Source organism: Anarhichas minor, unplaced genomic scaffold (assembly GCF_050575085.1).
Source record: "Anarhichas minor isolate MPS153535 unplaced genomic scaffold, ASM5057508v1 ptg000017l, whole genome shotgun sequence".
Lineage (NCBI taxonomy): Eukaryota > Metazoa > Chordata > Actinopteri > Perciformes > Anarhichadidae > Anarhichas > Anarhichas minor.
The window spans coordinates 11,878,619-11,903,229 of NW_027466463.1; the positions used below are offsets into that span (position 1 = coordinate 11,878,619).

The 24,611-nt window shown below is 43.0% G+C and overlaps 2 protein-coding genes across 3 annotated transcripts; one reads left to right on the forward strand and one right to left on the reverse strand.

The window, feature by feature from the left end:
* Positions 1-255: 255 nt before the first annotated feature.
* Positions 256-7,641, reverse strand: LOC142951815 (chaperone Ric-8A). The gene is made up of 14 exons (XM_076093635.1): positions 6,271-7,641; positions 5,753-5,847; positions 5,616-5,663; positions 4,718-4,735; positions 4,535-4,624; positions 3,847-4,451; positions 3,511-3,646; positions 3,132-3,320; positions 2,753-2,847; positions 1,963-2,110; positions 1,706-1,801; positions 1,439-1,583; positions 903-1,182; positions 256-804 (listed from the first exon to the last, which is right to left on the reverse strand). Exons 2-14 carry the CDS (start codon positions 5,840-5,842, stop codon positions 663-665), a joined length of 2,082 nt encoding a protein of 693 aa, XP_075949750.1. The 5' UTR covers positions 5,843-5,847; positions 6,271-7,641; the 3' UTR covers positions 256-662.
* A 3,912-nt stretch (positions 7,642-11,553) lies between these two features.
* LOC142951814 (transient receptor potential cation channel subfamily M member 4-like) lies at positions 11,554-23,538 on the forward strand. 2 transcript variants are annotated; one of them, XM_076093634.1, is made up of 28 exons: positions 11,554-11,937; positions 13,063-13,124; positions 13,254-13,431; positions 13,702-13,882; positions 14,708-14,877; positions 15,018-15,192; positions 15,611-15,675; positions 15,786-16,019; positions 17,191-17,293; positions 17,408-17,529; positions 17,677-17,973; positions 18,087-18,188; positions 18,323-18,451; positions 18,649-18,778; positions 18,935-19,080; positions 19,453-19,565; positions 19,656-19,772; positions 19,923-19,939; positions 20,060-20,298; positions 20,426-20,541; positions 20,799-20,931; positions 21,023-21,197; positions 21,427-21,592; positions 21,717-21,898; positions 22,011-22,143; positions 22,235-22,307; positions 22,780-22,873; positions 23,023-23,538. In XM_076093634.1, the coding sequence occupies exons 1-28, from the start codon at positions 11,878-11,880 to the stop codon at positions 23,052-23,054; spliced, it is 3,744 nt and encodes a 1,247-aa protein (XP_075949749.1). In that variant the 5' UTR covers positions 11,554-11,877; the 3' UTR covers positions 23,055-23,538. The 2 variants fall into 2 exon arrangements, with proteins under 2 accessions (XP_075949749.1, XP_075949748.1); XM_076093633.1 differs by having other exon boundaries at positions 11,555-11,937; positions 19,890-19,939.
* Positions 23,539-24,611: the final 1,073 nt, after the last annotated feature.

Below are 24,611 nucleotides of genomic sequence, written 5' to 3' on the forward strand. Positions count from 1 at the left end.
TACTATAACAATACCTAAACCCTCTTTATAAACCAAAATAACATTAAAAGCATTGAACTCAACTGTTTAGCCAGTCAAAGTACAAGTTGATTTAACAATGCAGATGTGATCAGAACATCTGGAATCTGTCTAAATGTTTTTGATCTCATATTACAAGACAGTTTCAGCACAACATGCACCTGAGCACAAGCTGAGACAATTGAACACGGCAACACAACAGAGACTCAATAGAAAAAGGTAAATATGCTGTGCAGATGTTTATTTCGACTAACCAATCAGTGTATCCGATGTCGCCTTTATTCTGATAAAACGCTATAGAAGAGTACACATTGAAATACACAAAGTTTAACTACAAACTATACACTTCCAAGACTTTATTCAAATATTGGACAATATTATAATGTTACTACAATGAAATCACTTCCTTCTTAGAATCCACTATCAATTCAACTCCAACCAGTGTGACCTTATTGCTGCTCTATATTATGAGTCTGAATACAGAGAAGAGAAAATATATATATATATATATATATATATATATATATATATCCTTTCTTGAGTTCAACATTGTTTTCATATTGTCCATACATTTACAACACAACTTAAGAAATGGGACATTTACAAATAAAATCAACAAATTGAATGAATGGATTTGAAATGTTTCAGTTGTTCTCTCCTTCCTCTGCTTCTCCGTCATTCTCAGACCCAGACTTCACCTCCTCAGTGAGGGAATTATCCCTCAGTCCTGACATCGGGACCAGCTTCCCCTCTGAATCCACTCCCATCGGCTGGATAATGTTATCTCTGCAAAACAAATATATCGACAATGAATCTGTATTTAGACTTAAGACTCTGTTGATTAGAGATTCTTTATCTCTCTGAGTCTTTGTCGCTTCACTGACCTGGAAAGCTTGTTGAAGAGCATGATGAGCCTCTTGGCCTCCTCCTCCTTCTCCTCCTCCGTCATGCCCTCCATGGGGTCCGGCTGCTCCGCCTCCACCCGCCCTGTCACCGGGTTGATGCGATCTTTGACCTGCCGGTACTCCTCAGTGTCCGAGTCGGAGTCGCTGGAGTACTTGGCGTTAGAGCAGAAGGCCCTGGGCCCCTGACCGCCCAGCAGGCCCCTGGTGGCCAGCAGGCCCGCTGCGTTACCGTAGCCTGTGTACTTGACAAAGCGGCTCACTGGAGGAAGTAAGAAAAGTTTATGTTAGCTATGTACATACAATATGAGATGAAAATGGCTTAAAACCAGTGACATTTATTTTAAATTCTAGCTCTCAAATATGGAGAGTGATGTATAGTTAGAAACTTCCTTGTCCAAGATGTGGACAAGTGTCTTTGGCTTCTCCGCAATCAACATGAATTACAAATAAGACAATAGTAAGAATCATAGGGAGAGAACTCAGATGCAGCTCAATGGGATAATGTGTGCTCTAACCATTTTCCTTGCAGAGGACAAAGATGAGGTCAGCAGCGCAGTGTTTGAGGTCTGTATCCAGGTGAGTCATGAGCCGGATCAGACGACTCTTCACTGTGGAGCCTTCCTCTGGTCTGTGGGACGTGTCTCTCAGAGGAGGCAGGATCTAATGACGGGGGATTAATAATAATTTCAGTTGTCTTTAAAAAAATACTATAAAATATTATCCAAATATCGTGAGAGGCACAAAGCTTTCTCTGAAGTATCATGTTTTTTTGGGGGCATTACATGTTTCCTGATGTATTGGCGTGTTTCTCTGTGGGCCCTGCAGCTCTCTGTCAGCAGATTGAGGATTGGTGTCAGCTTCTCTTTCATCTTATCACCCTGAGAAGCAAACATACAAGGAAGACGCGTCCCTCAGGTTATTTCAGTGTCAGAGAAGAGTCGCTCTTTTAAACTTTCAACTTTTTAAGGCAAGAACTCTTAATTGTGGCTTGGCCACTAAGCATTCAACCCTCTTCTCTGCGTATCACTTTCTCCCTCACCGAGTCCAGGCGTCTCTCCATGAACAGCACCAGGGTGTGGACACAGTCCATGTTGACCCCCTGGCACTGCTTGGAGTCGGGCTCCAGAGGCACCAGCAGCACATCGAGACACTGGAGAGGCAGCGCTGACAACAGGTTGACCGTGTGACTGTGGGATTGAGTCAAGATTAAGGTAAAGTATGATGGATTGTTATAAATATGATAAGTAGTAGAAATACAAATATATACTACAAATAAAGCTGTTATTAGAATTAAACATTGCACATTTCTTTATGGAGTGAGACATGAATGTACTATCAGCCCAATATTTTCTAAAAATGTAAAGAAATGATCCAGAAATAATCAAATGCTTGTTTTATGCTTAAAACAAGGCTAGAAGTCTTCGTATAAATGAATGATTACTACTTTAAATCATATCAAAACAATGCTTCTCTGTAAAAGTGAGATTCAGGGTTTCATAAAAGTTTCATAAAGTATTAATTATTATTTTTAAAACTAATTTGTCAGAAAGACTATAACACTATACATAACACTGTGTCACATTACATTACATTATACCTTTATTTTATATGCTGTAAATATATGATTTTATACTATAGTACCCGATATATTTATATATATATACGGTATATAACTGTATTTTGCCATTCATGCCAATAGAGCTCATATGAACTGAAATAAAAGTTCAACTGAGAGACAGAATAATAAAACATGCATGACATTATATGAATAAATAAAAGTGTGACACCAGCAACTTTAAATGGATGGATCGATGTTGGTTCACGCTCACCCCTGCACTTCATCAGTGTCATCCGAAAGCAAACACTTCCTCATCAGGCAGAGACGCAGCATCGCCACCAGGTGTCGGTAAAGAGCTGCGTCATCCTGAGGGAGGAGGAAAAACACACACACACACACACACACACACACACACACACACACACACACACACACACACACACACACACACACACACACACACATACACACACACACACACACACACACACACACACAAACACACACACAAACACACACACACACACACACACACACACACACACACACACACACACACAGACACAGACACACACAGTATCAGATACATTTCATTTCCTGCCATCACACCTGATGGCTGACAGGTTTAGCATGGACTCATAGTTACTGACCTCACTTGGCGCCTGCCTGTGGGTGCTGTAGGTGATGTTAAAGAGGATTTTGAGGATCTCTATGACATGCTGAGAGGCTTCCAGTGAGATGGGTGGTGCCGCTGGGTCCAGCACACACTCATACTGGTCCTTCCACTGAACCCCCAGACAGCTCTCCAGAGCTGCTGTGAAGATGGACACACCTCCCTCCTGGAAGAGAAACACAGTGAGAGTGAGACAGGAAGGCAGTTAAGATGTGTAGAAGATGAATCTGTTAGAATAAAGAGAAGATGACACAATAAACAAATGGAGATAGAGTGTATTGCTACATGATCACATATTATAACTAGCATGATATGTATTTAAGGAAGTTACTTTGTAGTAAGTGAGGTCATGTTACCTGTTGAAGCTGAGTGCTGAGCTCTCGCCGTAGTGCAGTAATGAGGAACATGAGGCGGAGTTCATAGAAGTGAACGCTGGACAGAGGTGAGCCACTCACACTGGAGGATAGACGCTCTGTGAGGCCACACATGAGCCTGGTGGAGGAAATAGGAACGAGGTTAGCTGTCTGGAAATATGCTGACTTGTACAGAAGCCAACTATAGGTTGTGACAAATGAGAAGAATAGTGTCACTGAAAACCAGAAATGCTAGTTCCACAGCCAACGGCTGGGTTTATCAGTGTTTTGTGATGTTGTGTGTGCATGTTTATGTCTGCGTCCCGTGAAGAAGCCCACCTGAGACCGCTGAACCTCTCCTGCGCCCAGGTGCTGTTGTAGACCACGTTACACAGCACCTTCAAGGCCTCTTTTCTCTGTGCCTCGTCTCCTGACGCGCCTCCCTCCTCCTCTTCTTCCTCCCCCTCCACCTTGCTCTCCCTGCGGTCCCTCCTGCCTCTCTCCAGCACCTTGTGATGCATGCTGCCCCTGTGCATTTCGTTGATGCTGGTCCTGTGGCTGCCAGAGCAGCCGATGCTGTCCACATCTCCGCTGTCGGCGATGCTGATGTCACTCTTGGCGTCCTCATCAAAGCACTCGGCGCGTTGGTCATCGGCTTCAACGTCACCCTCGTCCTCGTCAGTGCGACCACGCAACACTTTGGCCTCAACCAGAGAAGCAATGATGTTATCGTAGAAATCAGAGTCTGGGTCACTGGATTCGTCACTTGCGTCGCTTGTGGTCAGCCCGGCTAGTTTGGCCAGCGTCAGGAGAGCGCCGTCGGTCACCAAGGGGCCCAGGACCTTTTTGTCCCTGGAGAGGATTCTCAGGGTGCGTAGAGATACTCTCAACAGACGGCATTTAACTCCTGTTCTAATGAACCTCACCAGGACAAGAGCTAAATTCTGAGGACAGGAACAGAAAAATAGACCTTTAGTTTAACAACATGAAAAAAAGACTGAGAGCAGAAAGTGACAGTGTCAGGCACCTGTCTGAGGACGAGGCCTCGGTCCTCCTGGTCGTCCTGGTCGCAGTCGGAGTCAGAATCAGCGTATTCCCTCACTTTATTTTGCCTGAACTGATACAGCAGGGCAAAGAACAAATACGCTTAAACACAGTTCGTGAATTAGTTCAGGGGCTCTCGTGTGCAAACAAAATCAATACACTGTACCTCCTCCAGTTTTCTTTGCTTTAGGAGATGGACAATCCGATTTCAGCGAGAAACGCAGCAGGAGAGAGAGACAATGATATCAGTACATCATATGTGTGAGGGGCCATACTACACAAAGTGTTGTATGTAAATATTAGGAGTTCAAACCATAAGTTCCCAGGAAAAAGTTTCTTCTTAAGAGTGTTTCACAAAGCTGCTGAGAGAAACTTTTATTGAACTAAGACATGGTTGACCCTGTTGCTATGGATGACATCATGTTTCTGAAATAATGAATTCACTATGTCCACAAAAAAATAACTGGATTGGATGAATAACAGTTATATAAAATGAAATTAAAAATGTATTTTAATTTAATTTAATTATAAATTATTATAATATATTATACAATTATTAATTATATTGATAAAAAGTGAAAATTAAAACAAATTGACTCAAAATTAAATTAGATTAAATTCCATGTCAAATTAAAAAATAATCAATTTACATCAGATTTATATAAAACAATTGAATTTCAATGAAAAATGGAATTAAATACTTTTTAAAATAGAATTTTAGATAAAGTTATTAAATTTAACTGAAGATGAATGAAGATATTGTCGAACCCGCTGTTCAACGGCTGCAAATGAAAGAGCTGAAAGTGTTGACTAGATTAACATGCAGTATGTTGGTTCTTCATTCGCTCCGCATGGGCTCAATCTGCCTGAGCGTGCAAGGAAAGAGGATCAGGAATAACTGATACAGCACAATTACTAATCACAGACAGGCTGTGGAGTGGGGGTGGGGAGGAGGTGGAGGAGTAAGGGTGAGGATGGGGTTAAAGCAAAGTTGAGGTTTAAGAAACACAGGCGGGACAGGGATGGGTCTCAGTAAACGGGCGCAGCAGCATGAACTAACTTACTTTCCTCCGGTCCCTCTCCTCTGAATCAAAGAAGAAGCACTGGGCATACTGCAAGAGAGAAAAGATGACATGATAACGGTCTCAGCCGCAGTGTTTCATCCTGACACCCCGACATGTGAGCTCCTGTGTGGTGTTACCTCTTTGTTGAACTCCTGCAGCTGTATCTGAACACCGTTCTCATCCCCCTGCTTGATGCACTGGATAATCCCCTCCAGGTCCACGTCCATGCTTCCTGCGTATTTACACAACCGCACACACACACACACGCACACGCACACACACACACAAACACACAGGGAGAGGAATAATCATTCAGGCTATAAAGGAAATTAAAGTTACACAACAATAGGGATGAACACACAGGGAAAAAATACATATCATGTACAGTGTGTGTCTTCTATTATATGGAATATGGAAATAAAAGCCAATAAATGTGACATTAAAAAGCTGAAATTAATTTCAATAAAATAGTCATCCTGCCATATACTCTTTACAGCAAACACATCTGTTTGATCACTGATAAATGCTGCATGGCTAACGAAAGCTGTATCTGTATCTTTTACATGACAAATGTCCATATTGAGATATATTACATACATACATTAAAAAAAGATTGCAAACAGATTACAACACTCATGTGTTCGTCTAAACTTACCTTGTGCAAATCCCTTGATCAGCCAGGTGATATAAGATAAGTCTATAATAAGATAATATACCGTAGGTGAGCCAAAATCACCTGATGTCTGCCAACCCAAAGCGCTGTCACCACTCTGACTTCACTTCAGCTCGCAGTGTTTCTCCGTCTCCCCGTAGGCGCAGCATACAATGCTCTGCCTTTGAATTTGCTCAATTCAATTGCTTTCCCACTCCCTCATGCACTCAACATATCTCTGGATCACTCTCTCTCATGTCTCTCTCTCTCTTTAATCCAAGAGAGATGGCGGGCCATGGCGTGGTTATGGTTATAATCCACTAATGGACTCTAAGCTTACATCTCCCAGTGTTGACCCTCTAACCTACAGGTTTTCCCAGACTTGTGCTGCACATCTCTCTGTGTGTGTGCCCAGCTTTAACGCACTCTTTCAATAAAATCTCTTAATAGCATGGGAATTACTGGAACAACCATTAAGATTTTGGTTTTTCATCACGCCTCTCTCGCTGTTGCATAACCACACTGTAGCTTTTGACGGCTAAGGTTACCTTGAAAAAGAAAACATTGCTGAGAAATGCAGCTGCAGAGGCAAGTAAGATAACGTCAATATTTCTCAGCTGAGAGCTTATACAGCTTAAAATGTGTGGGTTTTTACTAACCAAAATCATTCCATCGTGTAAATATAAACGGCACAGTGAGTTGCATATTGTGCGTGCAGAACTATAATGCTGTTTGTGTCTCGTACCACAAGATGGGGTTATTTTCATGGTTAAGTCAATTCAAACCATGAAGTATGCCGAGGTTATCTATCTCCGGCACAATAGGGGTGTATTTGAAAGTGTTTCCATTGAAAGTGAACTTTAAAATGTTACTCTGCTCATAAACTATAGATGGTTCCAATCTCCATGAGATCAGCCGTGACAGAGATCAATCTGCAGTAAGGGACGACAGCAAAAACATTGCTCAAATTCACATTCTATTCGTCTAAATGAAGAAAAGAAATGTCAACTTAGCTACTTTCACCTGTCGTACACGGTGTTGTGTAAAGATGAAATACAAGTTCACACACTTGTTGCAAAGTGTCTTGTGGGCCCTGAGAGATGAACTCTGTGAGAAGATGATATGCGAGTGACATGCTTTCCTGGCAGGATGCTCACTCTTGTGCCCAGTGGGTAGAGGAAACTGGGCCGGGAGGTCTGAGGTAGCCGGCTGGTGGCTGCAGGATTACAACAACAGGATGCACGCTATACGTCAGCGAGAGCGGGAGAAAAGTCAGAGGAGTCCTGACAAAAGCGCTCTCACGGAAGTAGATGCATATTCCTTCAAGATGAATTAGATGCTTGAGATGCAGGACATCAACAAGGCAGAGCTGCAGGAGACCAACGACCCTCAGTCACCACTTCAGTCAGTGGAAGAAAACAATCATCAGTGACGTGTGCAAACCGGGAGTATCTGCTTTAATCATGTTGACACAGACCAACACCATGACTCGCCGTCATAACGGCTGAGACACAATATACTGCATGTAGCCAAAACTCAACTGACATCTGTAAACTTTAAGGGTCAATCCACATCTGTTTTGGTCAGTATGGATCTCCATGTGTTGTATGATTGTACGTCATAAACTTATTGATTTTAAATAGGGGGGTTAAAGTTAAGTTTTACCAACTTGGTAAATGAAAAATATTTGCATCTTCATAGATTCTGGATTTTTCAATGAGGAAGGAAGAGTATATGTCATTTTTAGATTATATTTTTTGACAAAAAAAACCCCACATCAGACACAAATTGTTATTCAAACCCGATTTTTATATTTCTTAAAAGTGTCTACAGGGGATCTTTAATTCATTGACCAATGTGGTAATTACACATATTCTTCATTCCTAATTTATTCTAAATTGCATTGCAGGGAGCAGAAAAAGATCCTGATTCTACAGTTGTACAATTTGACAACTTCCTAACTTATTAACTTAATTTACTTAAGCCCATAGCGATGTCATCAAATTAAAGTAGGGTAGGTTTATCGTTCTTGCTTGAAGAATGAATTAAACAATGAATCAATTGTCAAAATATTTGCAAATAAATTTCCTGTTAATTGACTTATCTAGTAATTGACTCAATGTTTTCGCCCTCATTAGTGATTGAGTTTATGTTCTATTATAGTATGCATTCATTTGGGTTTAAAATATTTAAAATATGCTCATGTTTTTGTCAGAAATCCCTCAAAGCTAGGCAGCAGTAAATGTACAGGCACTAGTTTACCAAGCGACTTTGCTTTCTTTTGGCATGCAATCAATGCCGTCATGCAAGTTGTAACCTCACAAGAGGAAATTCGGTGTAAACCGTTTCTTTATCGTTTGTGAAATCACAAGACTGCTTCATCATTTCACTGCTAATACGTGTGTGTGCTCACGCACTGATGACTCAGTGCACTATACTCTGACAACACACACAACCTGCCCAGATGGCTGTCACAGGAAAGGTACACAATAGACTCGAGAGGGGAAGTTGTGATTCCCAGAGAGGGAGAGAGGCTGGGAGCTTGAAAAAAAACACTGGCTCCCCACAGATTAACTGTATTATTAAAAGTTAAAGAATAATGGTTAATTTCCTAGAGAGATGACAGAATGGCCATGTGCCAAACCTTAAAAGATCATTATTTCTGAATTATGTGACCATCTATCAGTGGGCCAACAAACCTTTAACCCATTCATGGATGTTATAATTGTATCAGATAATCTGTAAAATATGACTTTTTTTAACATTTATTTTAGTTTATCTTTGAGGAAAGGTGTACCATCAAGATGTTGTTTTTGATGCACTCTGCGTGGGGGGATGTGAGTGAAGGACATTGCAGGAATAAACACGGGGACGGCAAAAGTGACTCAAGGGAAAAAGGCACAGGAAAATAGAGGCCATAAAGAAAAGCCTGGAGGAGAATTGGGGTTATTTTGGGCTGTGTGGGCTTCCTGCAGGTGATGGAAATGAAAATACGATTTCTGGAACAATTGCTCAGCAGCAAGTGGAGTGAAGGAGGAGAGGGATGGGGGGGGGGGGGGGGGGGGTGCCCTCTTTACTCTGTGGAGCAAAGAGTGAACATCAAGAATCAATGTAAGCATCATAGACGGTACAAGGTCACCTATAAGTGCAGTGTTGAGCTTGGACGCTGTTGTTTGAAGGTTGTTTAGTGTCACAGCTCTTATAAATAAAGAATGAAACTGCCACCATAACTGATTAATCACAAGTGTGGCAGTTGGTCTGACACTAAAATGACTGTGTTTCAGACACACCCCCTTACTCCACCATCACACTATAAAGGACCAGAAGGCGAGAGGGGAGACAGACTTGGGCATCCAACAATCAGCAAGAGATTTCGAATGGTCTCCTCAAAAAGCCCCAGCAGGTTTTGGGATTTTCTTGGCAGTAAGTTTCATCTTTTGTTTTATTTTGAACAGGTCTCTAATTCATAATTTCTTTTCCCCAAAATCTTCTGTCTGTATTATTATGCCTTACATTGAGTCGTACAGATTAAGTGTGGTCAGGAGAGGATGTTTTCCTCAGCATCACTCATGGTTTTTCTGTCACAGGCCCGTGCGGTATGGAGATAGCCGTTCTGCTGCTGTTGATTGTGCCTTTGAGTGCTGCCACACCACTTAGACCAACTCACAGGTCAGTGAAAAACATCAGTAAATATGCAGCTACTGATAAGAGGGAAATATTGACAGCACTGCCTGCTGATCTATAAAAACAAATATCAAAGCATTTTTGTCTTTAAAAAAAAAGGAACGTATAGAAACAAATAGGGAAAACCTGGGCTACATAATAGTTTATTGATACATTACAGTTTTGAAAATCGGAGTTGTTTTGTTCATGACACGGCTATATTAATAAATACCTTTTTCTGATGGACCCACAGGTCAGACGCAGACGTTGTCGTCCCAGGGGACACTGTCCAGGCTTCAGGGGTGAAAAGGACAGAGGACACGCAGGAGCAGCAGCAGCAGCATGCTCAATCACTGAAGATCATCCCTTTTCATTCAGAAGACAAACATCTAGACCTGGAGGCACTGAGACACAGGTACAAAAGAGCACATGCATTCACAATGTAGCATAAGTGGCCGTTACGAATAGACTACAGGAGTATACCAGGACAAGGAAGAGTTGAAAACACTAGCTTTCTTATATATCGCATATTAATGCACTGCCTGTTGTAGGTTACTGATGCAGGATTAATGCAGAATACATATTGTAGTGTTTATTTCAGTTCTTCTAATCATGGCTGTTAGCGAAAACCAAATTGTAGGTTTGTGATTTATTTAAAAACTGGACATTATTTTGTAAATATATGTGATGTTTTTAAAAGCCAGAACTTTGATTTTGTACCCCTCTTTTACTTCATCATCATTCACAGCGTTAGAGTGAAGTTACGTCTGCGGCGTGCACCCCAGCGTGGATGCCAGCTCGGGACATGCCAGCTCCACAACCTGGCCAACACTTTATACCAGATCAGGAAGAAAAATGGAACAGATGAGTCGAAAAATGTCAATGACCCTCACGGATTCGGCAGATAGGGCCAAGAGGAATGACGGCGCCTATAAGGACTAAGGAAATGGAGAGTTCTCACCATTTCTCCATCTATTTACACCAAATATTATGTTCCGAATGACTGGTACAGATTATGGATTTGTGCTCATCGACCACATACAATGTGGCTGCGTTAATACTGTGTGAAATGCTTAATGAAATCAGTTTTTTAAACACAAATTCCTCAATATTTAAATGCATTGTACAATAAATATTTAATACAAACAACTGTGTGGAGTTACAGTTTCTGCATACCTGTAATAACATGAAGGGGGCTGTTAGAGACTGGTGCTTGGGCACCTCCCATGGGTTAAAGCTATATGGGGCTTTTTAGGAGAAGGTACAAGGGTCCCTAACATTATTCTTAGGAAAACTCCTTACAGGGATTACAAAAGTACAGTATTATTTCATTTTAATTTCACCTGAAGGACCATATAATTGGTTGAAAATGCAAAAAGTATCAGGCTTCCATGTCCCTGATGGTGTGGGTCTTATTGACGCACCATGCCTCACGTGCCATGTTGTAAATCCAGACCTGACGTTATTTTTAGGCAACGTTGACAGCAGCAAATTGCCCAATGCGCAAGCGTGTGCCTTCAGTTGTCCCGTCTGCTACAGTGGTGTCGAAATATGTGTCATCAGTATGGCCATGAGCGTTTTCTTTACAACTTCATCACATCTGATGGCACTCGCCTAAAGATTGGGACCTTAGTGAAATTAACTCAGTTTGTAAAATGATTATAATCAGCAGCTCACACCCCGGGTATGAAATGCCTGTGGTTGTTTGGACTGGCCCCTCCTATTTTATAAATTTCGAGGACTGCAATATGCGGTGTTAACACCACCACACCCTCACCTGTGTGGTGTGTCTGACTGGCACCTGGTTTCGGATTGCTGAGAGACGATTGGAAATCGCTCCGCAATCCTGTAAAACGAGCCTACTCTTTGCAAAAAATGGTCCTAAACAAACTGTGAAGTAGTTTTGCACTCCACGATCTCTCAGTCGAAGACAACGTGAAAAAAAACATGAGAGACACAGGAGAAGAAGTTGTCGGAGGCAAAATCGGTAAAGCGGAGAAGGACCAGGTGGGTTGGCTTTCAATTGAATCACTCTGCTCCTGTTGTGGTGTCATGTTGGCGTTTTTGGCAAAGACAGTTGGCAAAGACAAGAGGAATTTAATAAGGGGAAGTTGTGAAATAAAAGGTATTCCTCGAGGTTCTGAGTCACGTCTGTCTGCTTCGGACCGCACGTAACAGCTGGTGGTTCAGTGATGTGAGACACATGGTCGGCTCCACTGTAGCGTTACAGCCGTCTGAGTAAACAGACCCGCATTGTCTACCACTTGTAGTCCGGCGAGAGCAACTGCTCGCGCCTGTTGACGCTGAACAAGTTACTTGTTAAGCTAGCTTTACTAGTAGCGGAGAGATGCACGTTCGACTGTTGCACAATTAACGCTAACGACAGTGGCGGCTAATTTACCGGGTAAGTGTCATTGACTGTGCTTCGGTGAGCCTTATTCTAACTTAACGTTGCTTTAAAGTTAATGTAAAGCAACGTTAAGTGTGACTGTAAAAACAAAGACGAGAGCCCGCCCACTATTGTACTGTATGCATTGCCCAGCGTTAGCTATCACTGTCTTCACGTTAACTACATTTAAACTAACCTAGCTGCCTGCTAGCGCTCCACAACTTTGAAAGGTTTATGCTTGAAGTAAAATCCGTAACAAAGAGTTCTCCCTGGCTCAACGGAGCCGTCATGTTAGCAGTTACACGAGTGACTTTTTACGTGTCAAAATGCCCCGTGAGAGACAGATGTCTTCACGTTATGTCATAGATCTTTACACGACAATGGGTTCAAGGTGAATTTATTTAGCTTAAATGAAAATAACACATTTAAAGTGTTGTAAAGAGAGTCCAGTCCAGTTTCAAGTTGTTAAAAGGAGTCCAGTGTAGCTCCCTAGTTTGTAGGTTTGCACCACAGAATCAGTCCCACTCACGCACTAAACCACAGCCCCATGTCAGAAGTCACAGCCAGGTGTTTAGGCACAGCTCATCTTCCCCTCTCAGCCAACCTTTCTCACTGTAACAGTTTCCTACACCCTGAAAGCCTCATGACTTCCAAGCACAGGAGGGTAGGGGTGACTTTAAACTTTAAATTGTAACAGCCTGTATATAATTTGTCTGTATTAACCTGTTGAAAATGTCTTGCAGAGTTGGATCCCCAAAATCATCAAGAAAAGAGTGTGCACCACCTTTGTGGAAGATTCTTTCAGGTACTGTGAACTCTGTGGAGCACATTCCTCTGTGATAGCGGTGTATATTTACTGCGTGTAGACGGATGATCATGTTTTTACATGCGTTATCTTCTCACCTCTCTCTCTCTCTCTCTCTCTCTCTCTCAGCAATGGTGCACTGTGTCAGTGCGGGGGTGAAAGAGATGCCCATGGCTCTGTGGCTCTCGGGGACTATTTCAGCACAGCGATTGTCAACCACTGGGACAGCGCCCAGCACTCCTCCGAGTACCCGACTGATGCCTTTGGAGAGTTGCAGTTCGCGGGAGCCAGCAAGAGGCACAGCTATGTGCGTGGTCGTCCTGTTCTCTGAATGGCTCATAGCATGCTTTATCTCTACATCCTTAGAGTTTATATATAATGGTTTAAATGCACCAAGAGCTGTAGTAGTCAGTACTTTGCTTTTCCTAATCTTTAACCTACTGCTGTAAACAAACACAATGCACTGACATATATGTGCACTGACCAAAGCTAACACAGTCACAGGTTATTCTTAGATGAAATGCATTTGAACCTTCAGTCACTCAAATGTCCACTGTGTCCCTCTTGTGGTTCTTAGTTCCTGCGTCTGTCATGGGACACCTCCCCGTCTATGGTCTACACCCTGATGACAGTCCATTGGGGTCTTCCTTCACCTAACCTGGTGGTTTCTATAGTGGGTGGGGAAGGCAGGACAAAGGTGAAGACTTGGGTACGGGAGGTCTTGAGGCAGGGCCTGGTGAAAGCCTCACAAAGCACAGGTAAACATATTATGTATGGCAACTGTACTTAGCTGAACCACCACTTCAAACACTGCTATGAAGGTGGGGTCATAGGTCACATGCCAGTTTGCATTATCACTGTAATATCCATATGCAGAGATATTTGGTGTTGAGAGACGTTATCCGAGCAAACGCCAGCACATTTAGATACAAAAATAAATTGCTTTGTAAATTACCCCCAAAAATAAATGTATTCTTACCAGTAGGCACTACCTCCATGGCCCACTAGAAGGTGCTCTGTACCCCACCAGTGGTTGAGAATAACTGTTATGTTCACTTGATTTCCACATGAAGTCAAAGTCTTCTAAAATTCCAAGTAACTGACCAATAACGTGGAATAACAAGTCAGTGCTTTCTTGGAAGACGGAACCAATTCATGTTTTTTTTTATTTTTATTTATTTTTTTTTTTTTAAAGGAAAAATAGCTGTTACAAAATGTAGCATTAAACTACATGACTCCCTGGGGTCCGATCCTAATTTGGGACTACAATAGCCATTTCCTCTTAACTGCCGTGCCAAGTGCAGGTGGAACACGGCGATACTGTTCTCTTGTCACCTGAGGTCACTTTAACCAGCTGTTCTCTCGGAGGCTGCAGATCAGATCATAAGACGTACTGTTCATACACACTGTAGCTTAAATATAGATGTGTGAAATCAAATCTACATGTTTATAAAATCAAGCTCATGCAAGCTAATTTACACCCCATTTCAAGAGTTTAAGTGGAATATGGCAATTTTCAGGCATAAGCTTTGAACTGCAAACCTGTCATGACATTTCTCCGTCTCTCTTTCCCCTGTAACCAGGAGCGTGGATCCTGACGGCAGGCTTGCGGGAAGGCGTTGGCAGGTGTGTTGGAGAGGCGGTGAGGGATCATGCAACTGCAGCCTCGTCGGTGTCCCTCAACAAGGTGGTGGCGCTGGGTATCGCTCCCTGGGGCCTGGTGCACAACCGACAGCAGCTGGTCAACCCTCAGGTTGTACAGGCACTCAAATACGGTGGACCAAAAAAATGTCTTGTTCACTTGTATCGTGCAGCATTCTACACACTAGGAGTATCTTGGGAGCCCAAAAGAATAACCTGCTATATCATATCCCTGTATTGTTCCCCTTGCAGGGCAGCTTTCCTGCTAAGTACTACGTCCAGAACATGTCCCGGGACTCCTGCTGCCTGGACAACAACTACCAGGCCTTCCTGCTGGTGGACGATGGGAGTGTGGGACGCAGAGGAGGGACGGGGTTCAGGGCCAAACTGGAGGACTACATCTCCCACCAGCGCACAGGCATCTGGGGTGAGAGAGGGGATAGGGAAACATAATGTTGTGTGTGTGTGTGTAGTGTAGGAATAGAGGAACCTTTAGCTATTGCCTCGCTGAATATATGACGCTTATGACAAACGTAAGTAGTTTTTTTAGGAAACTGAGATATATCTAAACAGTACAAAGCTCTTACAACCATGAATCGTGATTTCTAGCTATTTGGCCCTCTTGTGGTAATCATGCATCAATGCATGTGACGACAGGACAATCCTCTGGTATCCACTGGATGAAAGCTATTGCGTGCCCCTGCAAGTATTTGAGACCCAGCTATTCAACGTGTAACATCAAGCAGAGATTTGTCCAAAATGTATCTTCGTTAAAGTCGGTGCAAACAAAATAATTCACCAATGCTCTGTGGGAATGAACTGTAAGAATGTTTGTGTGTTTGTAGGCAGCGGCAGCATTGACATCCCTGTCCTTTGTATGCTGATATCAGGGGAAGCAAGCATGCTGGAGGTACAGACGCTTTATGTTGGTTGATTGCCACAAAGAAGCTTTTGGGTCAGTTTTAACAGTAAAATGTAAAGCAAATAAATCTCTCTCTCTCTTTTCCTAATATCTATCAGAGAGTGGATCTCTCTCTTAAAAACTCCATGCCCTGGCTGGTGCTGGCCGGCTCGGGAGGCCTGGCTGACTTCTTGAGCGACGTCTTGGACAACCTGTCGTCAGCCACGGTTGTCCAGTCGTCCGGCGAGGGAGACGGCGAGGCGGGTCCCAGCGTGGATCTGAAAGACAAAGTTGCAGAACGGGTTAAAAAGCACTTCCCTTCTGAGCCAGAGACGGACAAACTGGTTGAACGGGTAAGTGCTGCGGACGGAGACGTGTGCCGTCGTTGTGCGGCTTTTGACAAGCAGAACAGGAAGAAGCTGTTCATTGAGCCGCTACGGGGGTTTAGATTGCCGTGACGTTTAACTTTGAGGTTTATGGTCTCAGTTTTCAAATGTTCCTTTTTGAATTCAATAAGGTCAAGATTCCAATTCTATTCTCCCGGTTTATTCCATAACGTAATGGGCAGATTGCCAATAAACCTTCTTTGCAGTCTTTGTTTCTTCTTCCTTATCCCTCAGGGATCCCTCCTTACATGTTTAGCCTCGCTGCTGCTGCCGAGGTTCGACAGCAAAATTATCAGTATATTGCTCATGTCATCTATCCACACACGTTATAGTTGTGGCGTGTAATGAACGTTTATTGAGCCTCTGCTGGGCCTGTAGACGTCAAGCTACTCCCCGTCTCAGTTTGTCCCACATTCCTGAAACGACTGGCTGTGTTCTTTGTTAGTTGTTCTTGCTGCTTTTTACAGTCGGCTCACCCACAAGCAGCGGTTTGGAAGTCAGTTTCAGTTTTCATGTAACACAGTAGACTGTACAAGGATTGGCTGCATTGCGTGTAGCCAATGCTCCAGATCTCCTGAGGACATCTGTTGTCAAAATCACTCTTATACACTAGAAATTGGACTTTCTAGAAAACTCCCAGAATGCAATGTACAAAGCAGTGAGCATCTTTGCTCACTCTTTATTGTGAATGATAGTGACATCAATACATGTCCGCCTCGCTACACTCCCAACACACCCTCCTGTCAACTGCAGCTCCAACATGATTTGTGTGAGTTTGATGCTCATTGTTTGGTTATTGACTCATTCGTCAGCGTCGTAAATTATCATTAAATCACTAACGTATCTGTTGCACTTGGGCGTGATTGAAAACAGACTCTTAATCTTCTTCTTTTCTACTTGCTGGTTAATTATTTCTGTTGCTGCTTAACTTCAAATGGCCCGATACGATCTCTGAATGCCAGACATCCTGCGCACTCAGCACGGGGAGGCAGTCCGCTTAACGATATCATGGATTGGACCATCTTTCTTCATCATTATCTGTCTGCTTGTTAGTCTCTTTCTCAGTATCACCAAGTATTGAGGTCATATATTCAAAAAACGTTCTGTTTGTCTTGTTGTCCTTGTTCTGTGTCTCCAGGCTCTGAGCATCTACCAGAACAGAGACTTCATTACAATCTACCACGGAGAGCAGGAGGGCCCAAATGACTTCGATACAGTCCTGCTCAAAACATTGGTTGGAGGTACATACAACTAATTTGAATGATGGAAATTGCTGTTTTATGTGGCAACATGTCTTGATTATGACGTGTGTGTGTGTGTGTGTGTGTGTGTGATTCTGTGTTGTTGTTTTTTAGCTAGTAAGCATCGTGCGCCAGTTGGGGGCAGCCCTTACAATGAAGAGCTGAAGCTGGCGGTCACATGGAACAGGGTTGACATTGCCAAGAGTGAACTTTTCAATGGAGACATCCATTGGAGGGTGAGGGGGAAAATACTACCACTCCAAAATAGACGCATTATGTGTAGTAACACTTTTAGCCTTGTTGTGCAATAATATTGGTTTTATATAAGTGAAAATGTCTTAAAATGAAGTATTGACCTTGTGTTGAAACCTTCAATCAAATAGTATGAAGACTTGGAAGAGTCCATGACAGACGCCCTGATCAACGACAAGCCTCAGTTTGTGCGTCTTTTCACCGAGAATGGCCTCAACATTCTGGACTACCTGACTTACGGCAGGCTGGAAAGCCTTTACCGCTCAGTGGCTGATGGGACGTTGCTTTACTATCTACTTCAGCGCCGCCTAGTGGAGCGGCTAGGAACCGCGGCCTGTGCGCCGGCATCGAATCTGCAGGACTCTGCTTCCAAAGTGTCAGCAGAGAACATGCAGAGTGGCCCAGTGACGGAGATTAGCCTTTTCGAGGTTTGATTTTTCTGTCGAGAGAGTACAAGTACAATAAAAACAATGTCAAGAAAACTTGTGTTGACACGTACACTTTTGTTTGTTTGTTACTCTACCCCCCTTGTTTTCCACAGGTTGCAAGGGTCCTGGAGCTGTTGATGGGTGACATCTGCCAGCCATTTTACTATGATGTCTTGGGCTTAGAACATATCTCATCCAAGAGGAAAGCACTTAAGGTACTCTAAAATGTTCCTAACATGTAGACATACTGTACATGAAAGCTAATAAACTACTGGCATGCCACCTGTCACTGTGGCTTTCTCACAGTCGCGCTGATACTCCCTCCCCTGCTTCTTTTCATCCATCCCAGCGTGCCAGTAAGCTGCTGCGGGGCGAATGCTTTTATCGGGAACAGCGCTGCCTCTACCCCTGGGCCTCGCTCTTCATCTGGGCCGTCCTCCAGAACCGCAGCGAGATGGCCACTTTCTTCTGGGAGATGGTAAAAATATTCTGAGATTCACAAAAGCCCAAATTTGTTCTGTAGCTTTTTGCAAATGGCTCATGACAATCCTCTAAGCTGTTGGAGCAACCAGACTCAGAACTGTGTCTGCAGTAGCACATATACTTCTTTAAACCAACTAACATGTACATAAACAGAGTTTGTCTGCCCTGACTTCTCTTGCTGTCTCTCCAAAGACAGGCGAGTCGGTGCTCAGTGCTCTGAGCGGCTGTAAGATTCTGAGGGAACTGTCCAAGCTGGAGACTGAGGCGGAGAACAAACTGTCCATGAAAGAGCTGGCCCAGAGGTTTGAGAACCTGGCACATGGTGAGGCCATGAACATTGAACACACCATCAACTAATGTTCATTTAAACAATAGCTGATTAATACACTTTTCTTTCATGCTCGATTTTCTTTTTTTGTTTTCTAAATGGTAACCATCCAACCAAACTCCTTCTGCACTTGTCTTTCCCTCATCTCAGACATGTTCAGCTCTTGCTATCGGAGCAATGAGAGTCGCTCTTTCACCCTGCTGATTAGGAAATCTCCAGTTTGGGGTGGTACCACCTGCCTCCAGATGGGCATGGGCGCTGACGCACGGCTCTTCTTCAGCCATGACGGAGTACAGGTGTGTTACAACAAGTCACTGACTTCATTTTACAGTTCAACCAGTTCTCTTTATGCTTAGTCCCTTTCAAATGTTCAAAACTGTCACTTGAGCTTGCTTTCCCAGATATCCATCTTTATATATTTTATAAATAAAACTCTTCCTTTACATTGAAATACATGCTCTGCCAATTACTGCGTAACATTTGATGTGCAGCTTAAATAGTCTTCTTTTAATTGACATTGTTACCTTAAAGGCATTTCAGCACTATATTAATATAATTAAAGAACAATGATATAATACTACACATTCAACACGGCCCACTTTCACATCGAGCAAAATAAATGAATAGCAGTTTGGTTGAAATTGGTCTTATTTTATCTTCTCCTGCAGTCTCTGTTGTCCCAGATCTGGTGGGGTGACATGAAGAGGAACACGGATGTGTGGAGCCTCCTGCTCACCTTCTTCTGCCCCGTCCTCTGCTACACCAACATCATCGCCTTCAGGTAAAATCCACATTAGTATTATTTTTACATTAGCATTCAGAGGTTGACGATTTCAGGACTGATACTTTACAACATACCCTAACCTCACAGGAAACAAGACGACCAGCATCAAGGGGAGGAGGAGAAGCCTAACGAGGACGGACATGGCAAGGACAGCGACAGCCACTATGGCACCACCATCTTCTCTTTCTCGGACATCAAGCACATGTAAAACCAAAACACTTTTTTAAAATCTTTGGTTTTCATCAATTGGCAGTGTTTAATTTTATTAAATTAATTGGTAGTGTTTTGTGTTCATTTAAATGTGTCACTGTTTTTTACCAGTGAAGCTGATGCACAAGATGCAATCTCTCCCAGGTCAGCAACCATTAAAGGTGAGCCCTCTTCAAACACAGCGCCTCTAAAAAGAAAAAAAACAGGAATTATCAATATCATCATTAGCGTGTATGACTATAAGAAGCTAACTAAACCATGTTCAATAACCTTCCTTACAGGCATACCCCACTCTCGTAGACCGCCAAAGCGTCCGTTCATAGTGTCAAGATGGTGTCAGTTCTGGTTTGCACCCGTCACCGCATTTTTGGGCAACGTCCTGATGTACTTCCTGTTCCTCCTGCTGTTTGCCTACGTGCTGTTGGTGGACTTCAAGCCCCCGCCGCCCTCTGGTCCGGCCATCACCGAGTACGTGCTGTACTTCTGGGTATTCACCATCGTGTGTGAGGAGATCCGGGAGGTGAGTGCAGAGAGACATACTTCTACAAAATGTTACGCTTAGTGCATCTACTTCAAGAGCTCTTCAGTGTTCTGTTTATAGCTCCGTTTCATTTATTGATCTGACGATTGACGTTTTCTTCCCTAAGACGGTCTTCCTGGGGACGAGGACTTGGCGTCAGAGGGTCAGAGTGTACATTCAGGATGTGTGGAACAAGTGTGACCTCATTGCCATCGTGCTGTTCATTTTGGGAGTAATCTGCAGGTACAGACAAGAACTACGCAGTATAGACAGTATGTACTGCTACAGGATTATGCCAAAACCTTTCACATTTTCAGATCACTGGTCAGGGAGGTCTTCATATCGCAGAATCTCAATGTATGCGATTCCAAACAACATGATCAGAAATCGTCATCTTCAGTGATAATCAAATTCCTGTTGAGAACCTGCAGTCATCTTCACATGTTGGCCACTGGGTGGTGCCATTATAACTGTTTACATGCTTCACTCTGTGGTTTTAGGATGTTCACATGGTCGTATGGATTTGGCCGGGATATCCTGTGTGTGGACTACATGGTCTTCACCCTCCGTCTCATCCACATCTTTGCCATTCACAAGCAGCTGGGGCCAAAAATCATCATTGTTGGCAAGATGGTGAGAAACCTTTCCATAAGTTGACATCGAATCGATGTTACAAAGCAAGATGTTGACATTATGATGACGGAAAGAAATTTCTCCTTTTCAGATGAAGGACATCTTCTTCTTCCTTTTCTTCCTGATGGTGTGGCTCTTGGCGTACGGAGTCGCCAATCAGGCTTTGCTCTACTCCTATGACCCGAGCTTAGATCGCATCTTTCGCCGGGTCTTCTACAGGCCGTACTTGCACATCTTTGGACAGATCCCCGTGGAAGAGATGGATGGTAGATGTGTTAGTTTGTTTGTGTGTCATGCATCTTGAGAAAATAATACGTACAGTTTGAAACCAGTCGAAGAGTAACGTATGTACTGGATGTTTTTCCACATCCATTGCAGCTTTTTAAAATCACAGTAATAAGAATTCACTGTTATTTTAAACTTAAAGCAGATCTATATAATAATATACGAAACTGGACATATTTTAACCTACTCTTTATTTTGTGTCTATGCCAGTGGGGAAGCGGTGGGACATGCCCTGCACACACAACGTGACATTGATTGAGAGCGGTGATGAGCCGTGCAGGATTGAGTATAGTAACTGGCTGGTGGTAATTCTGCTGATTGTTTATCTGCTCGTCACCAATATCCTGCTCGTCAACCTGCTCATCGCCATGTTTAGGTACAGAACAATGAGTTCAGTGTCCGTCAATCTGTTTCTAGCTCGCTTTACTGACATGCTATAAGTTCTCTACACTACAGTTCCCCACAGCGCTTGTTACTCTGCTCTCTTTGTGTCCACCCAGCCACACCTTCACCGAAGTGCAGGGCAAGAGCGACACCTACTGGAAGTTCCAGCGCTACACCCTGATAGTTCAGTACCACTCCCGTCCTTCCCTGGCTCCTCCTTTCATCATCCTCTCTCACATCAATCTCTTTATCAAAAGGGTCATCCGCAAAGTGCCCTCTATCAAGATCCACCACTTTGGTCAGTATCAGAACGGCTTCAACTCAGCCGTGGTGGTTTCTGCTCGGTCCAGGAAACACCTTGCCTGAGTAGAATGATGACGATGATTAAACACTTTTACCTTTTCCATCAGTGTTGCAGTTAAGAGGGAAAGCAGCCAACAGGCTCATGACGTGGGAAACCATTCAGAAGGAGGACTTCTTGACTGCCCAGAACACCATCCAGAAAAGCAGTGACTCGGAGAGGCTCAAACGGATGTCTGTCAAGTGAGAACACCTCCCTACACCAACACCGTAGCGGTTCAACTATTTATCTTGTGTCTCCATCATACTGAGGTTAATATCTTCTGTTTTAAAGAGTGGACGGTGTGGTTAAACATATGACTGAAAGCAAAGACTTTGACCACAGGCTGAGGGCTCTGGAGAATGAGGTAAAATGAAAGCACTGTTGTCAAAGCATTTCACTGAGTTCATCGCTCTGTACCGTCTGTGTAGTTCTCATGACTTTCACGGCATTGCTGCAGTCAACCAATCCTGTACAAAAGTCAAATAACCGTCACCCATCTAGATATAGCAGGGCCGGGTGATTGCGTCATTACAACTAGAACACTACGATCTAATATTGATATCATAATATGTATTTATGTCTGGAAAATCACACATTTGTTTACATTTGACCACAGGCTGAGGGCTCATATTTGTTTGTCGAATAGTTTGCCATTTTGGGAAATACGCTTATTTGCTTTCTTTCAGGCTAGCTGTTTCCCCCTGGTACCAGTCTTTATGCTAAGCTAACTAGCTGCTTGTGGTAGCCTCATATTTAGCAGGTCGAGTTGTTAGAGTGAATAAGTGTATTTCCTAGAATGTTGAAATATTTTTGGCTCTTTTGATCTTCTTTCTCAGATGGAGTACTGCTCAAATGCTCTCAGCTGGATTGTTGACACTTTGGCACAAGGCAGCACGTTCAAGCCTCCTCGTCCTCCTCCGACATCAAGAGGTACAAATGAGAACATGCACGTATCGTCACAGAAACAAGAAAAATGTTGGTTGCGTGTTGGAATGTCACAGGTCGTATTCAGCATGTAGTGTTGTTTTTCCTCGAGTCACTCGTCCCCTCACTTTCCGTATTCTGCCTCTTCCTCACAGATTCGTTCCCCTCTTCTTCCACGTCCACCTGATCCAGCCGTGGTGATGCGTTCACTTGCTCAGGGTCGGTTTAAGACAATATTCAAGTGCTTTTACTTTGGCTGCTCCCTTGATACACACCCACCATTCTTACTGTTTGCAGCCATCACTTCTTGTTACAGTATTGATTAAATGCAAAAGCTGATATTTTAAATGTGCAATCGATCATATTTAAATGCCAAAGTCAAGTGTGTGTATTTATGATGTAGCATGATGTATTTTATGGATTATATTTCTCAATGCTATCATGTCTTCATTGCTGTATTTTTTTTTTAGAGGACTGCTGGAATTCTGTTTTTAAGGTTTTTATATTGATTTTTACTGCTATATTAAAACTGACACTTTTTGACAGAGGTTACATTCACTGCACATTACTGTTTTCATACTTTTTGTGTTCTGTTACTTTCTGTAAATACTAAACCATTTATTTGTAATGCCACACTACTTTATTCTGTTCAATAAATTGTATATGCAGTATTAATGAACTCATTATTTTACTGTTAATGGAATAACGCTAGGAAACGCTTTACAAGTCCATTCACCATTTAGGTCAACATTCTGGGACATGCACGGCATTCACTCTCCTGCCGAGAGTCGGATTGATATCTTCATGAGCCAGCAGACGCTTAGCTTAGCACAAAGACTGGAAACAAGGGGCAACAGCTAGCCTGACTCAGGATGCATGTTAATTAGAGTCACAAGTTAGTTACAGGTGCAGGAGAGTGGTATCGATCGTCTCATCCAACTCTGCAAGGAAACAAATAAGTGTTCCCAAAAAGAATGGACTATTATTTTAGTAAGACAACAAAGGGTAAAGTAGGGTGGCTTTAGGAGGTGAAATGTTTGTGAAAGTAAAGTAAGCTTGGTTCAAAGAAACTTTGTAAAACGGCACTGCACTGAACTATACCGCATTCAATTATGTGACTTTAACGAGAGGATCACTGAGGGGAAAGTGTGACTAAAACAAATAAGCAAAGTAGTTGGATATACTGTAGAGAGAAGAGGATATGGGCCGTGTGAAAGGTGTACCATGGTGCTGAGTTTCAGTGTGCCAGAGCCCTATTGAAGGTCACATAGTGGAGCAGGGCTATTGAAGGAGCCTTTACTGTAAATAGCCGGCTGGGCCACCTGTCAATCGCACCAGCGGCTTACACTTGAGGGAGGCCGTGTCATCACTTTCTGCATGACTGCTGCATGTGCAAATATGTTCCCATGTAAGTGATCATGTGTGCCTCACTACTCAAGTCTCATTAAGTGTCATTTTGATTTAAACTCTCATTCAACACGATGGCACAGACTCAAACTCTCCCACCTGTTCTCATCTGGCTTCATGATGAATACCCAGTATAAAAACTCTGAACTTCATATATAAAGCTTCTTTGGAATGTCAAGTTGCTGCACATGTGCAGATTGCCGTCATCTCTATTTCCTTCTATTTACATCCATTCCATACATCATCCTGACATGTTCCCCACTGCTTTGCGACTGGAAAGCAAATATCACCTTCACTGTTGACTGTGTCTGAGAGGTGTTGGTTTAATCCTGTGGTC

Bases quoted from the DNA above. Each gene is read 5' to 3' on its own strand.
- LOC142951814 (XM_076093633.1), top strand. From the start codon at position 11,878: ATGAGAGACACAGGAGAAGAAGTTGTCGGAGGCAAAATCGGTAAAGCG. The intron at 19,940-20,059 runs GTGAGCCCTCTT...CCTTCCTTACAG, and splicing joins CAGGTCAGCAACCATTAAAG to GCATACCCCACTCTCGTAGA. The intron at 20,299-20,425 runs GTGAGTGCAGAG...TTCTTCCCTAAG, and splicing joins TGTGTGAGGAGATCCGGGAG to ACGGTCTTCCTGGGGACGAG.
- LOC142951815 (XM_076093635.1), bottom strand. From the start codon at position 5,842: ATGGACGTGGACCTGGAGGGGATTATCCAGTGCATCAAGCAGGGGGAT. The intron at 4,452-4,534 runs GTGCCTGACACT...TCCTGTCCTCAG, and splicing joins GAGGCCTCGTCCTCAGACAG to AATTTAGCTCTTGTCCTGGT. The intron at 1,802-1,962 runs GTGAGGGAGAAA...TTTGCTTCTCAG, and splicing joins TGGAGAGACGCCTGGACTCG to GGTGATAAGATGAAAGAGAA.